Below are 16116 nucleotides of genomic sequence, written 5' to 3'. Positions count from 1 at the left end.
TTTGTCATCCTTCTTCTCTTAGGTGAGTGATTTCATCTTTCTTGGCCCCATTTCCTTATTGTTTTAAAAAGAAGAACTAGATCTGAGAGTCTCCAAGGTCTTCTCTAGTTCTAGGATTCCTCGAAAGAAATGATGTATTGGAAAACCCAGTAGTCTTAGGGTCCAAGAACTGAGGCTTGACCTTGAGCATAGCAGCTTGCTCAATGAGTGACTGACCCTGTGTGGGTCACAACATCTCTGAGACCTTAGTTTCTTGAATCTGTATAGTAACACTTGCAGCACTTACCTCCTGAGATGGTTGTGGGTAGCATGCTTTAGAAACTTTCAATTACTCTAGACATGGGAATGATGATGATTCTATAGAAGGGTAGGTTCGTAGCTCTGGAGTTGGAAGGGGCTCTAGAGCCCTCCTCAACTTCCTCATTTTATGATTTGGGAAATTTGATGCTTACAGGCTTAGAAGGGACCTTTTTTGTTGCTCAATTTTTTCAATTGTGTCTCACTCTTTGTGACCCAAATAAGGTCACGAAGGGGTTTTCTTGGCAGAGATATTAGATGGTTTGCCATTTCCCCCCCCGCCCCCCCTAGCTCATTTTACAGATGAGGAAACCTGAGACAAACGAGGTGAAGTGACTTGTCCAGGGTCACACAGCTAGTAAGTGTCTAAAGGTTGGATTTGAACTCAGGTGGATGAGTCCTCCTGATTCCAGGCTCAGTGCTCTGTGCACTATGGCGCCACCTAGCAGTCCCAGAAGGAATGTAAAGGTCCTCTGGTCTAATCATTCATCACTGATTATATAGACTTAGAACCAGGAGAGATTTCAGAAGCTAAGTTAGCTCCTCCATGCACCCTGTCATTTTATAGATCAGGAAACTGAGGCACAGGGAAGTTGCATTAAGAGATGCAGAACTTCTAAGAACTGGGTGGTGTGGGGTTGATAGTTCCACTGTACTATGCCTCAATCAGACCTTATCTGGTGCATTGTATTCCACCCTAGGAGTCAGGGTTAAAAAAGGATAAAAATAAGTTTGAGAGCATCCCGAAGAACAGCAACCAGGATGGATTAGATCACGAATTTAGAACCAGAAGGAACCCTAGGGGGAAATGGAATCGAATCCCATCACTTTACAGCTGAGGAAAGTGAGGAACAGAAAGATTTGTCCAGTCACATAGGTTGTAAGTAACTGAAGTAGAATTTGAACTGAGGTCTTTCTAACTCCAAGTCCAGGGCTTTTTAAACTTTTTTCATTTGTGACCTCTTTTTGCTTGAGAAATTTTTATGTGCCCTCAGGCATATAGGTATATAAAATGGGGATACATAACCTTTTACTATTGCCCAATTTCAGTTATACGACCCCATATGGGGTCTCAACCCACATTTTAAGAAGCCAGGGACTAGCCACTGCACCCTGCTGCTTCTGTGGGAAAAACCTTGAGTCCTGTCATATGAGGAAGGACTTAGGTATATTTAACCTGAAGAAGAGAAGACGGGGGTGGGGTTGGGGGGGGGGGGGACAAAAGCTGTATTTGAAGGATTGTCATATGGAGGAGGGATTGGCGCCCCTCTCAGAGGGCAGAACCAAGAGTGATGAGCAGAAGTTACAAATGGGCCAATTTCGAGTTGTTGTCAAGGAAGACTTCCCAACAATGAGAGCCATCCATTAAGATGAATGAATGGAGGTGGTAGCTTTCACCTTCTTGGAAGTCTTCAGGGAGGGACATACCTGCTGGGTATGTCCAAGTGGGTTTTTCTTTTGTTTTGAGATTGGACTTAACTGCCACTGAAGTCCCCTGCAGCTCTCAAATTCTATGATCCTCATCCTGTCAAGTGACTTCCCAAGGTGACTGGTACTAAAGTGTCAGAAGCAGAATCTGAACTCTAGCTCTCTGCCTAAAGAGCCAGAGCTTTGCTGCTATTCGAATTCAACCAATTCATTTCACAGATGAAGAGACTAAGTCCTAGAGCTCAAGGCCTCAGAAACCATCAAGTCCACCCACTTATTTGAGAGTAAGGAAGTCCTCACCTACGGAGGTGAAAGGCTTTGCCTAAGGTCACATGGATAGTTAGGAGCCCAAGAGCACCTCTATCTTCGAATTTAGTCCTTTTTCTACCTACGTAGAAGTGCGCTCGAGCCAGCCAATCGTTAAATTTTCAGTGTGAGCTTGGAAATGACCAAAGGGTATACGTAGGGGGGCTTCGTTTATTCTTCTGTTGATTGTCTAGACTTAACAGTGATGAAGAAAATGTATTATAATAATGCAGTGAGAATGGTTGCTGTGAAGATCAAATGAAATAGTTGTCCAATGCTTAGTACAGTGTCTAGCACATAGTAGGTGCTATATAAATGCTTATCTCCTTCCTTCCCCTTCTTTGCTTACATTCCGCCTCTCCATCCCCAGACAGTTTTTGAACATTTGCCAACACACCTACCAGCCCCCATCCCTACCTGTGACTGGGACTAGAGGATATACCAAGAGATGGGAGGCTGGGGTTTGTCAGAATCCACTGGGAGGAGGAGGAGGGAGGAGGAGAGGAATCTGTTCACCTCCCTAGATGGAGAACACAGCAGTGGAATTTGCAAGAGGTTCCTACAAGGTCTGGAGCCCAGAGAAGATCCCTGGATTCTCTCTCCCTCCTGAGGGGAGGAGAGCACAGAGCCTCTCTTCCCTGGAGTACTTGCCTTGGGCTTGGGGTGTAGGGTGCCAGTCAGAGAACTGTACACTATTCCATTTCTCCCATGTAGCCTCTCAACACTTCCAAATGGATTCAGCTCCAGCCTCCAAAGTGGCCTTCTTGTCGATCATATGGCTAGCTAGCCTGGTGGGCTACTTAAATGCTCCTGGACATCTCTTTTGTTTCAGCTGGATGCTGGGGAATCGCATATCATTATCTGTTTGTGGTTAAGGCCCTGCTATTATCTTTCCAAGTATCTTTGTGAGGTTCCTCAATTCCCTGAAGGGAAGCCTGGCTGTCCATGACATATTTTCAATATTGCTCTATCCAAGTTTTTGATCTACACCTTGATTTTTTTTTAATGGGGGAGCATTGTCTATTCCTTAAAATGTCACTAAAATGCTATTAACAAAGCACCAGACCTGGATTCCGGAGGACCTGAGTTCAAATCCGACCTGAGATATTTGACACTTACCAGCTGTGTGACCCTAGGAAAGTCACTTAACCCTCATTGCCCCATAATAAAATAAAATAAAAATAAAATGTATTAATAAACCGCACTGAATATTGGGGAGGTTCCTGTTTAGCCATCTCCTGTCAGATGCCTAATCACTGTTCTTAGGACCATATCTTCCAGAAGGAACCTCTGAGGTCATCAAATCCAATTTCCTTATTTTGCAGATGAGGAAACTGAGGTCCAGAGAGGGACTTGCGATCAAAAATATAAGGCTGGAAAGAATCACAGGGGCCAAAGTCTAGTCCAAACCCCTTACTTGACAGGTAAGGGATTTGTGGTTAAGTGACTTGCCCAAGGTCACACAGGAAGTAAGCACTGAAGGTTTCTAATCCAGGACCCCCTGACTCCAATCACTCTTTTTGGTTTGTTTGTTTGTTTGTTTGTTTTTGTGGATTATTAGAATTGGAAAAACTGGATTTGTGTTCCCATGAGTTTCCTCATATGTATTTACAAATACAAGGATTAGTCTAGGTCAGGGCTTAAACTGTTTCCACTCGCAACCCCTTTTTGCCCCTCAAAATGTTTATGTGAAGGGGGTGGCTAGGTGGCGCAGTGGATAAAGCACTGGTCCTGGATTCAGGAGTACCTGAGTTCAAATCCGGCCTCAGACACTTGACACTTACTAGCGTGTGACCCCCGGGCAAGTCACTTTAACCCCCACTGCCCCGCAAAAAAAAAAAAAGTTTTATGTGAGCCCAGTATGTAGACATAAAAATAGGGTATACATAACCTTTTACTATTGCCAAAATTTTTGCAACCCACCCACCCCTCCACATTCAGTTACCACAGTTTAAGAAGCTTTGGTCTAGCTGATCTTTGAGGTCCCTTCCAAGTCAATGACCATAGCTATGGTCCTTATTTATGGTGTGTCCTGGGTATTACAGTTGATAGGAACTCTGGACTTGGAGGTCCAGGAAGACCTAAGTTCAAATTCAGATTCAGATACTTCATAGCTTTATGATCCTGGGCAAGTCACTTAATTAGTGTTTCCTCAACTTTAAAATGGGCATATTAATAGTACCTATCCCCTAAGGTTGTTGCGATGAACAAAGGAGGTAATATTGTTAAGTGCTTAGCATGGTACCTAGCACACAGTATGAACTTAATAAATGATTGCTTCCTTCCTTGAGGAAGTCATTTCACTTTTTTTTTTTTTTTTTTGGTGAGGCAATTGGGGTTAAGTGACTTGCCCAGGGTCACACAACTAGTAATTGTTAAGTGTCTGAGGCTGGATTTGAACTCAGGTCCTCCTGAATCCAGGGCCAGCACACTATCCACTGTGCCACCTAGCTGCCCCAAGTCATTTCACTTTGGTTCAAATCTTGGCTCTGCAACTGACTAGTGGGGGTGATCCTGGACAACTGGTTTACCCTCTCTGGGCCCTGTTTTCTTCATGTGTAAAATGAGGGAGTTGAGGGGGCAGCTAGGTGGCGCAATGGATAAAGCACTGGCCCTGAATTCAGGAGGACCTGAATCCAAAACTGGCCTCAGACACTTCACACTTACTAGTTGTGTGACTCTGAGCAAGTCACTTAATACTCATTGCTGCACAATTTTTTTTTTTGTTAACGAGGGGGTGAGAAGAATCAGGTTGGAAACCTGCTATCTGCCTTCTAGCAGAGAGGTGTGGACTCAATGGTGTGTGGTGTGAAATTGGTTTTGCTTAGGCATGTTTTAAACAGGGTTTTTTTTTCCTCGTTCTCAATGGGGAGGTGTGTGTGGGGGGAGAAGGCAAATCTTCATTTGAAAAAAAAATCAATTAAAAATAAAATAAAATCAACTAGGGTTGAACTAGATGGGTCTCTAAGGTTCCTTCCAACTCTAAATCTATGCTTCTCTCTAAGTCTTAAATTCCTACCTTTTCAAATAGGCTTAGCAACACCTGCATTATATACCTCATCAGGCTATTGAAAGAAGCACCTTTTATACTTAAAGACAGTGTGAAACCAGTATTGCATGATTAAGCGTGAGTGGGCAGCTAGGTGGCGCAGGTGGATAGAAGACGGGCTTGAAATTAGTAACACTCCTCTTCCTGAGTTCAAAATCCTGACTCGGACACTTATTTAGTAGCTGTGTGACCCTGGGCAAGGTCACTTCATCCTGTTTGCCTCAGTTCTCACCTGTAAAATGAGCTGGAGAAGGAAAATGGAAAATCTGCAAGAAAACCCAAATGGGTCATGAAGAGTTTGCATTGTAAAACAACTAAATGATTAGGGTGAAGTGATGAGGCCTTCTGACCAAGGTGTCAAAATCTAGAGGGTGATGACATCAGGATCATAGGCTAAGAGACTGGAACTACAAGGAAACTATTTGTGAGACCATCTATTCCAACCTCCTTATTTTAGAGATGAAGTTAATTGCAGCTCAGGTGGTAGATAATCCTTTAGCAGGCAGAGACAAACCAAGCTTAATGTTTGGTTAGCAAGAAATAATTAATTAGTTGAAATAGGAAGGTATCAGGTGCATGGTCACGTGGAAAAGAATGCTTGATTTGGCTTCCAAATCCTGGCCTTGCTTCTTGTTATCCATGTGACCTGGGACAAGACACTTCATGTGCCTAGGTCTCAGTTACCTTTTCTGTAACTGTAGTAGATGGCCTCTGGGGCACAGCTCTTTTGTTTCTTTTGTTGTTTTTTTTTTTTTGGTAATGAGGGTTAAGTGACTTGCCCAGGGTCACACAGCTAGTAAGTGTCAGGTGTCTAAGATCACATTTGAACTCAGGTCTTCCTGAATCCAGGGCCAGTGCTTTATCCACTGCACTATCTAGCTGCCCCCGAGCACAGCTCTTTTGGTCACATCTCAGTTATCATAATCAATCAGCCAATCGGTAGGTATTTTTTAGCCTTTACTCTGTGCCAGGCCCTTATCTTAGCTTCTAGGGTTACAGAGACAAAAGCAAATCCATCCAACTTCTTTCAGAGGGAAAAAAGTTATACAAAATGCAAGGTATTTTTGTTGAGTTGGGGGACCAGCAGCTGGAGGGAGACAAGAGCGGCCTCATACAGAAGGTGGCCCTTGATCTTTATTTTGAAGGAAATCAAGGACCCAAGACAGAAGAGGGAGTGTTGGGTAAAAGCGAAAGCAGAGACTGGAGTATGGAGTGCATAGAATAAAGTCATAAGTGAGTAAGAGGCCTGGAAAGGTAAGCTGGAACCCGGTTTTGAAGTTTGTATTGGTTTTATGAAACTGCCCCTTATAACATTGTTTCACCTAATACTGCTTTAACCCACCTTTTGCCATGCCCCTAGGCAAGACCAATGAACCCACCAATTCTAGGTACTTTGCCTGACTAGGAGGCAGGTACCTGGCCTTCCTCAAATCTTCCATGGCATGGCAGAAGGTGATTTAGCTTGTGTTTTCCTGGAACCAACTACCTACTGTAGCTGAGGAATGCCTGTAGTCATTTCATTGATCATATGGCCTCCAGAATCAGGAATACACAGGGAACTCGCCAAGTTTGGGGGCTGCCCATATGAGATATGTTGGCACATTGCATCAACCAGTGGCTGGTACTAGGATGGGGACAAAATGACCTCACTACCGAGTATTATAAAAACTATCCTGATTTAGGAAGTTGAAATTGAGACATGCTGTCCCATCATTTGGACCACGAAAAGCTTGGTCATGTGGCTCTCAAATACAACCCACAATCACAGCTATTTTGAGCAAACTCTGTCGAGGGGTAAATCCTTAAAGGCTTAATTTATTATTGTCGAGATTGAGATAGGAACAGATGCCCTCCAAATGCGAACCTCCACATCTAATAAGGCATCCTATCACTGTGTGCTCAGAATATTGCAGGGAGACGTCTGAAATTTATTTTGTGAATAAAGCAATAACCCACTAAGCAAAGCTAATATGTTTCGGCACAAACAGAGAGACACCATCATCCAGTATTTATGCAGCCAGCCCGTTCTCTCTGGTGCTGAGACTTTCACCATTAAAGTTGTTTGAATTCTTCAGAGACCCGTTTGTATTAAGTCACTTAGAAATATCACTGACTTAAAACAATCTGAATTATTGGATTTTTTTTTCCCTGCTGCTCTATTGTAAGCATGTTTGCCATAGCAATTTCTATTAGGGCCAAAGGTGCAGTGAATTAAGTTCTGAACCCATGGAAGTTCCCAAATCTTTATTTGAAGGCAGAATTGTCTCCAGCAGTTGAAACAGAGAGACATTACTGTGGAATACTTTTTGAAGACAACATGCAAACAAAACAGTGATTTGCTTAAAAATAAAGTTACTTGGTGGGGGTGGGGCTGGTCTGTATGTGATTTTTTTATTCTTTTAGTGTCCTTTTAACAGACCCAGAAACCGAAGGTCAAAGATGCAGGCTTACAATGATGCTTAAAAGAAAATGGCTGCAACTGAAAAGTTTCAGTTTGCTGTTTGTGGAATTTTTCTAGATTTGTTTTACAGAATGAGGGGGCTGTCATTGACCCCATTGAAGTCTTTGAGAGTGAAGATAGAATACAATTCATGTACAGGTTTAATCTAGTCCTCTCCACCATCACCCAGGTTCATTCCGAATGGCTTTTTAATTCATTCCTTGCCTGAATATCCCGGGTGTAGAGCTTGCCTTTTGGGACTCCAACATATTGCGACTCTTGCATTAATATGTTTATCCAAGCTCCGGGAAAATGTATGGGGGAAAGGTAAGAGAAACACTGTATCCTCACTGAGAGCACAGTACTCACTTAAACAGCCTGAATGCTTTCGAGCGCACCAGATTCCCACCTTCTTCAGACAAACATCTGAGGCTTATGAAACAATTATTTACATTACATTAAAAACTTTAATTGCCTCAAAGCACGTGCTCCCAGGCGCAAATATTGGAAAATCATCAAAAATAGCCGTCATGATTTGCTCTTTTCCCCAACTCTTCTAAACTTTATCTTTTTTATAACCTTCTGTATTGATCTATTGTCCTAGAACAAGAATGATGTAAGAAGCCCTGGCTTGGTCATAAAAGAGAATATCATTTCCATTTGCTGTCCATAAAAACAATTTTTTAAAAATAAAAAAGGGAACGGTGATTTTTTTTGTGGTGGTGGTGGTGGTGGTGATGGCACAGGAGGTTGTGAGATAGAAAACGCTGTTGGAAAATAGAAAGTGGGGTGGCCTGGGGCGTCCCAGGGCCAGGTCGATCCCTGGGTGGCATCCTCCCCGGTCTATGGGATGCTGCCTGGCTGGCCGTGTGCATGGATTCCTGACTGGGCTGACAAGCCAGGGCACACGTGTTCCTAGAGCAGACGCCAGAAAGGGGCGGGCTGTGGGGGGGGGGCGGCGATGAAAAAAGCCGAGAAGAAAGAACACTGCGCTCCCTGTGGGCCACTCCCCGCGTGCACTTCCACGCTCCCAAGGCTGCCCTCAGGGCGTGCGGGGTGGGGGTGGGTGGAATTGTCAGCGTCCCAGGGGGTTTTCCAGCTTCGGAGTTGAGGCCCGGGCTGCTGTTCCCTCCGCCCCCCACCGCCCCCCCCCACAGTTTGATTTTGTGATGATGATAATGGGACGCTCGCGAGCGCTAAAGCGCGGGATAACCCGAACAGTCTCCCGCGCCGTCTGAAGAAGGTCGCGCAGTGGTGACCCCCTGGTCTGGGGTTGGGGGGCGGGGGAGATGCGATCTCCGGATACGGATAGATTAGAGGCGGAGAAGCCATGGGCCGCAGAAGCGAGGGGCTCGGATTGCAAAAGAAAACAGAAATCTCGCGAAGTCTGAACTTTTTTCCCCCGGAGGGGGGAGGAAGGGAACAGGTGGCGGGGGCAACTTTGGAGCTCCTCCCCTCCCGGGTTCTGGAGATGGTCCCCCTCCAGGCCCCAGAGCCTCCCCCCACCCCCCCGCCACCTCCCGCCAGGCCGGCCACCCCCTCCTCCCCACCTCTGGATTTGCAGCCTCCATTGATCTTCACGCTACGTTACGCAGTATGATAAGTTTGCAAAAAGCCAAAGTCAAGTGCGATCCCGAGGCACCCCGCCCCCAGACTTGGGGGAAATGCCTGGAGCGCTCCTTCGGCCCGGGAGCAGGCTCCCCAGGGCCAGCGAGTAGGGCAGCGGGCGGCACTGGCGCCTTCCCCCCTCCTCCCCCCCCCGCCCCAGTGTCCGTCCTCCCCAGCCCCCCTAGCCCAGCTCAGCCCCGCCGGCGGCTCCCAGACTCCCCGCCTCCGCCCGCGCCCTCCGCTCCGGGGGGTCGGAGGGGGCCAGCCACCGGCTGCTGCTGCTGCTGCTGCCCAGCGCTCTCGGGTTCCTCTGATCGGCGGCGGCGGGTGCGGAGGAGGAGGGCGAGCAAGGAGGAGGAGGAGGAGAGGAGTGGAGGAGGAGAGGAGATGAGGAGGAGGAGGAGGAAGGAGGGGGTGAGGCGCTAGTGCCGGGCTGGGGAGCGCGAGACACACACACACACACCACACACACACACAACACACACACACGGCACAGAGGAGGGAGGGTGGGAGACCACGCGGGGGCGGGGGAAGAGCGCAGAGGAGAAGAGCAGAGGAGGGGGGGCGCCCGCGGCAGCCCCCGGGCTGGGGGAGTCCAGCCCAGATATTGAGTCTAGCCACTGAGAGAGCCAAACTCTTGTGTGTGTGTGTGTGTGTGTGTGTGTGTGTGTGTGTGTGGCGCGCGCGTGTGTGCGCGTGTATGTGTGTATGTGTAGTGTGTGTGTGTGCCTCTTCAATAGCCCCCAAGATGGCCGCCAATGTGGGATCGATGTTTCAATATTGGAAGCAGTTTGATCTACGACGGCTCCAGGTTAGTGGGGAAGCGCCGGCGGCGCGCATTGGGGGAGTCTCGGGCGCTCCCGGGGTGCCCCCGAGAGGCCCCGGGAGGGCGGGCGCCCGCTGGGCGCGGGGGGGTCGCGGCGGGGCCGGCCCGGAAGGGGGGGACTCGGCCGCCGGCCGGCTCCCCATTGATAGGTATTAGAAATTAGATTCAGGCGCTGCTCTTTGTTCGGTTTCTAATCATCGTTTAGCGGCCGCGACCATGGAGCAGCGCTTAGCGAGCTCCCCAGCCTCGGCCGCGGTGGTGGAGGTGGCTGGCCGGGGGAGAGGAGAGGGGAGCGGAGCCGATAAGGCGCCGGAGGTGGGGGGGTCCCCGGCTCGGGCGTGCTGCGCACCCCCTGCCCAGCTCCCGGAGCTCCCTCCCCGCCCGCCCGGCTCCCTTGCCTCACTTTCCCGGCTCCCAACTTCTGGGCGGCTGGAAAGGAGGAGGGGGGCGGCGGGGGGAGCGCACTGCGTGCCTCCCGGCTCCCGGCACTGGCGGGGAGAGCTGGCACGGGAGGGGGAGCTCGGGAGAGAGGGAGGGGAAGGAGACGGAGAGAGGGAAAGGAGGAGGAGGAGGACCAGGAGGAGGAGGAGGAGGAGGAGGAGGGAGACAGGCAGGGGGAGGAGAGGAGGAGGCTCCGCGCCCCGCCACCAGCAGCACCTCCGCCGCCTTCACCGCCGCCACCGCCACCGCCACCAGCGCCCGCCCGGCTGCGCAGGACCCGCCACAGCCGCCGCCGCCGCCGCCTGCCAGACATCCGGGGCGGGCGACCCTGACCGCTGGGACTCTGTCGCCTCCTCGGCTTCTCCTTCTCTGTCCAATTCTTTTGGGGGTTTGTCATTTCTTCTTCCTTTTTTAATCTCCCTCCCTATCCTTGCCCTCTTCCTCCCACTCCTCCTAGTTGAATTCTAAGCATCCTCCCTCGTCCCAAGCTTAGATTATAAGCAAAACAGAAAGCACGAACAAAATTGTGATGGAAGGGGGCTCCGGGGCGCGGAAGTTTGCATTCCCACCTCTGAGAACTCTTAATAGACTGGGATAATTGCAAAGCAGGTGAATGCAGCCTGAGCTGCTGTTAACTTTTAAATGGCTGAGTTGTATGGATCCTTCTCTCCCTCTCCCCCTCTCCCTCCTTAGAGCGAAGCCGAGGAGGAGTAATATTCCAATGTCTGATCAAAGAATCAATCTCTCTCTCTCTCTCTCTCTCTCTCTCTCTCTCTCTCTCCTCTTCTATTTCATTTCTCTCTTCCATTCCCCGCCACCTCCCTTCTCTCGATCATCTTGGGTCCGCCCTGTTGGCGCCCTGGGGAAACGACTGGGGGAGGTGGGATGGGGCCGATGAGGGGGTCAGTGTTGCGAGTCTGTTAAGGGTGAGGGAGGAATTAACTTGCCATCATTTCTGGAGTGCTTGGGACGCGCCCCTCTCTCGTTCTGACTGCTGCAGCGGTGGATTCCCCCATAAATGTTTAAATCTTTGAAGTAGCAATCACAGCGGGAGAAGTTGGGGGCAAATGGTGCGGATAACAGACCGATTATGGTATCCTGACTTGTTTGCCGTGACATTAGCTTAAGATAAAAGATAATCAGTCTGGAGATAAAAGGGACCAGTCTATTTTTTTTCCCTTTTTTGGCCTATGTGCAAATCCTGTTAAGTTTCTTCTAGCCTGAGCCTGTGGTTCCCTCCTCCCTGCCCTGCCCTTGGCTTCCCTTCCCTCTTGCCTCCTTCCTAGTCTTCCTTCCTTCCTTCCAGGCTGCCGCCACCCCTCCATTCCCACTCTCCCTCCCCCGCCCCCCAGCCATTCAGATCTAAAAAATAAAAAATAATAATAATTAAAAGCTACCTAGCCGGATCCTAATAACCTGGAACGTGAAAGTCACTTTCAGGTTCCCTTACCCAGGAGTTTTGCACAGGAAGGGGGGGGGGGGGGTCTGGATACAGCAGTCTTGCAGTTTGCCTTTATAAATGCAGAGAGAGAAGGAGGGAGAGAGAGAGGAGAGGAGAGGAAGGGGAGAGAGAGAGAGGGAGAGAGAAAGAGAGAGAGAGAGAGAGAGAGAGAGAGAGAGAGAGAGAAGAGAGAAAAAAAACCAGCGTTTTCAAAGAGTGGGGCGAGGGAGCGTGTTGGGCTGGCTACCCTGTGTTGGGGGATGAAGGCCAATTGTAATTGTATTCCCTGCTAATGTTTGTAAATTAGAGCTGGGTACTCGGAGGGCACCGGCTCTTTATTTATGATTGATGTTCTGTAACATAAGGAATGACAAGAGCGTGGCAAGCAGATAGGGAGAAAGCCTGAGGAACAAGGAAATCATCGCTGGGGCTGGCAAGAGCCCCCTTTGTGGTCCTATTGTTATTCAGGTCTTGAGAATTTAGCGTAGAGATTTACAGCCCTGCCACTTGATTCCATTCATCCCTGAATGTCAGTTAACAAAATTTTCATTAGGCAACTAATATTCAATCTTGCTAACCGGCGCGGGGTGAGACCAGCTCTGGATGAGGTGGGGGAGAAAAGGAGATGGGTCTAGGGGGGGTTAGTGTACAGCTCTTCTCTGATGGCAGGAGAGATTTGCCCGTTCTTTGTGGTCCCTCTTTAGGTCAGAGATCTAGTGTTCAGCTGGAGTGCCATCTGGTCTGTGAAATTAACCATAAGCCCTTTGTTAAAATGTATAAGGGGACATTGACCTGGGAAGTGGGGGGGGGGGGCGCAGTGTTTACATTCAGATCATCTGATGGGAGTGAGAAATAAGGCAGAAATGAAAAGAGGAGAATGAACAAGATGTATGGAGCTGCCGTATATTAAAACAATAGCTTTGTGAATGTGACCAGTAATGAACAGACTTAAGTCCAACGTGGAAACTAGTGGGAATGGAGAGTGGACTCATTTACATGGATATTAAATGACTTTATCCCTGTAGGATATTCCAGGGTTCCAGAGGCTGCTGCCTGCTTCATATGGGAGCACTCAAAATACAATGGAACAGAGCTTCAGTAATGAAGCCACAGCCCCAGCATTTACAAAATATTGGGGCTTTTAAGCAGATTACAGACGGCATTTGCAATACTCCACCCTGGAAAGCATATACAGGTATCACAAATGGGCAGCTACTGCCAATGGTTATTTACAGCCGTTTTGTTCCAGACAGATTACAGAACTGAATGCTTTTTTTTTTTTCCTAGGGATCATCCATTCTCTGGTACATAACACTGATGACATTTATGCAATACCTCTCTCTCTCTCTCTCTCTCTCTCTCTCTCTCTCTCTCTCTCTCTCTCTCTCTCTCTCTCTCTCTTTCACTCTCTCTTCCTCTCTCTCTCTCTCTCTCTCTCTCTCTCTCTCTGGTGTGAAGAGGGGATGGGGACAATAGTAGAAGGTGGGTAGAGAACCACTAGTTTTGGCTGAAATGGAAAACTTTTGTCCACTAGCCATTGAGCATCTGGGAGGATGAAGGGAAGGGACTGGAGGAGACAGGTCCCAGGTTGACTTTGAGCCTGACTGTGCTTCTCTGTATAGCCTTAATTCTGGCTTGTTCTGGTTGAGTGGCTAGCTACGTCTGGGTGCTGAGCTGGAAAGTGAACAACCCAGCAGAAGGGGCTGTCGCTGGGCCAGGACACGCTGCCGGCACCGCCCCTGGATCCTGGCAAGGAAGGTGACCTTGTACAGCTTGGCTAGTGCCCTCTATTTAAAAAAAAAGACAGAAAGAAAGAGGGGAGGAAAAGGAAACTGTTTGCTGTATGATGCTCTCGAAGGCACATCTGCACACAGCAGGGCTGTTTACCTGGGATGGGAAGACAGGCAGAGTGGACAGCGGTGATGAATTGTGGACATATGTAAAGCATGTGGATGATGGGATCCAACACTGTGAATGCTTTGATCAGAGAGACAGACCCCTAGCTGCCTGGTCTCCCCCCCCCCACCCCCTCCCTTCCCCCCCCCCCCTTCCTGCTAGCAGTCGAGGAGATGAGAACAGATAAAATTCTCTCCGAGATAATGCTGGGGCATATTTCATTTGGTTATGAGATTGCTTTATGGTGTACATTACTAATGCAGTATTTTTTTACAGCTTTCCTGTGTATCACAGCCATAACAGGATTCTTCATACCTTTATGATTTTTTTTGCTTTAATTTGCAGCCTTTAAAAAATTTTTTTTATTGCATTCAGAGTATGGCCTCTTCGCTGGCCGGGCCCTAGGTGTTTTCTTCACATGAGGTTGTGGGGGAAGCTCAGTACCAGTCACAGGCTTTCAATCTGAATGCAGATTCCTACTAGCCCTGATATATACCTGATTGGGTAGGTTTTAAATTCCAGCATCTCCCCTTGTCAGGGAACAGAAATGATGATGGTTGCAGCCTGAGTGTGTTTATCAAGGAAGAGTTGGCTCAGCAACAGTGGTGCTTATAGGAAGTGGGACAGAGGACCAGATTGGATGGAGTTTTTTTTTGGGGGGGGGGGCGAAACTTCAGTGGAAAAATGAGGCATCTCTTCTTTTTGAGTGGCGGCTGGTGGCAGAGTTCGGCAAAGCACCTGCCTGGGATTGTGCTTCACGGAATGTTTTCTACTGTTCAAAGTTTCGGGAAAGAATGCGGATGTGATTAAAATATTATAACCTTATGATATTCTGAAGTGCATAAATTTTACATATCAGCTAGAGAGAATTTAGACATCCATTACATGATATGACAGGTTGACTTATCTCAATGTGCTATCATTTAACAATGTGTCAAAATTCTTCTTTCTATAGATGACAGTGGTAAATAAGCTATCAGTTTTGTTGGATGAAGCTTAACTTTGGAAACTTGGCTTAATGAAGTGTTCTTGCTGAGGATTGGGAGGGTGGGGGTGGGGATTGGGAGGCAGGAAAGCCTAGCATGACCTTCCCCTTGAAATACAGGGTCTCTTTCAAGGTTGACTCTTTGGGGAGGACCCGCCAGTGTCCTATATGAGTCCTCAACTTATAGCAAAGGAATGAGGAAGGAGGCTGGGAATGTTCCTGGTATCTTCTGCCCCTTCCCTAGCCTTCCCAACACCCCTGTCGTCTCTAAAGAGAACAATGAACGTTCAAATGAACCAGACTCCATCTGTAGTCAGTCCCAGTGGGCGACTCCATCCTGGTATTCTCTGGGAATCTTTGTGATTTCCTAGGACAGAAGGCCATGGCAGGAAGGGCTTGTATGTTGGTAGGAAAATGGGATGAGGATCAGGGTGGGGCGGGTAGGAGGCACTACCAGTAGAATTGGAGATAAGTGTTGAGTCTTATTTAAATAACTATTCTGCTATAAGATTTTGGGGTGGGGGGGGACTCTTAAATCATCCTGCTTCCATTTTGTTGTTCGTTGATGGGGACATGAAAAGAACCAAGGGGGTATGGCAGAGAAGTCTTCTGCTTCTCAAAGATTTACTCTCCTTTGGATTGCTTGATGCTGGGCACATTTAGAGTTGCTAAAAGAAATAATAAATAATGACCTCTTATCCCTCACAGTTTTAGCTTTTGGTTATTTTAGATTAATGCTGTGCTGTTAAATAGATCAGGGAACAGCTTTCTGGAGGGTTTTTTTCCTTTTCTTTCTTTCTTTTTTTTTTTTAACCTTCTGTTAAAAAGATACAGAGCGTGGATTGGTGTCTCAGCACTTCAGAAATATTCCACTTGCTGTCTGTGGTGGTAACCTTTCTTCCATCAGATGGAATTGCAAACAAACCCTGGACTGGTTCTAAATTTGTCTCGAGGAGATGGCAGACATAGCTCCCCGAAAGCTGTTGTTTTCACACTATTGGCTTTTTAATTTTTTTTAAAGCATAGTTCATGTGAGTTCATGTGGGGCCACCCAGTTGCCCACCTGGGAGGCTGGCACAGACAGAGGTGAGAGGAGGACTGCACGAATCCTTGTTCTAGCTTGGCCTTGGCTTCTGGATTCTTTGAGTCTGATTTCCCCGGGCAGTTTCCCTTCTGTGAGTTCAGTCGTAATGGTGCCAAGGAAATGAGGGGCAGTATGGTCCACTGCAAAGACTACAGGGTTGGAAGTGGGAACGCCTGTGGTCTAGTTATACCTTCTGCACCAGCAAAGCAGTGTGACTGGAATCTCTCCTTTCTCTCTCCTCTCTCTCTCTCTCTCTCTCCTCTCTCTCTCTCTCTCTCGCACACACACACACACACACACAAGGGTAGTATCCAG

At 48.0% G+C, this 16116-nt stretch overlaps 1 protein-coding gene across 1 annotated transcript in view; it reads left to right on the top strand.

The window, feature by feature from the left end:
* Nucleotides 1-9788: 9788 nt before the first annotated feature.
* CUX2 (cut like homeobox 2) overlaps nt 9789-16116 on the top strand; it is a 387207-nt gene continuing 380879 nt past the window's right edge. The window contains 1 exon segment of the mRNA XM_043976494.1: nt 9789-9939. Coding sequence (XP_043832429.1) covers nt 9829-9939 — 111 coding nt within the window. The 5' untranslated portion in view covers nt 9789-9828.

Source organism: Dromiciops gliroides, chromosome 1 (assembly GCF_019393635.1).
Source record: "Dromiciops gliroides isolate mDroGli1 chromosome 1, mDroGli1.pri, whole genome shotgun sequence".
NCBI lineage: Eukaryota > Metazoa > Chordata > Mammalia > Microbiotheria > Microbiotheriidae > Dromiciops > Dromiciops gliroides.
Note: the sequence above shows the minus strand (reverse complement) of the source record. Positions and strands in the feature narration are given on the sequence as shown.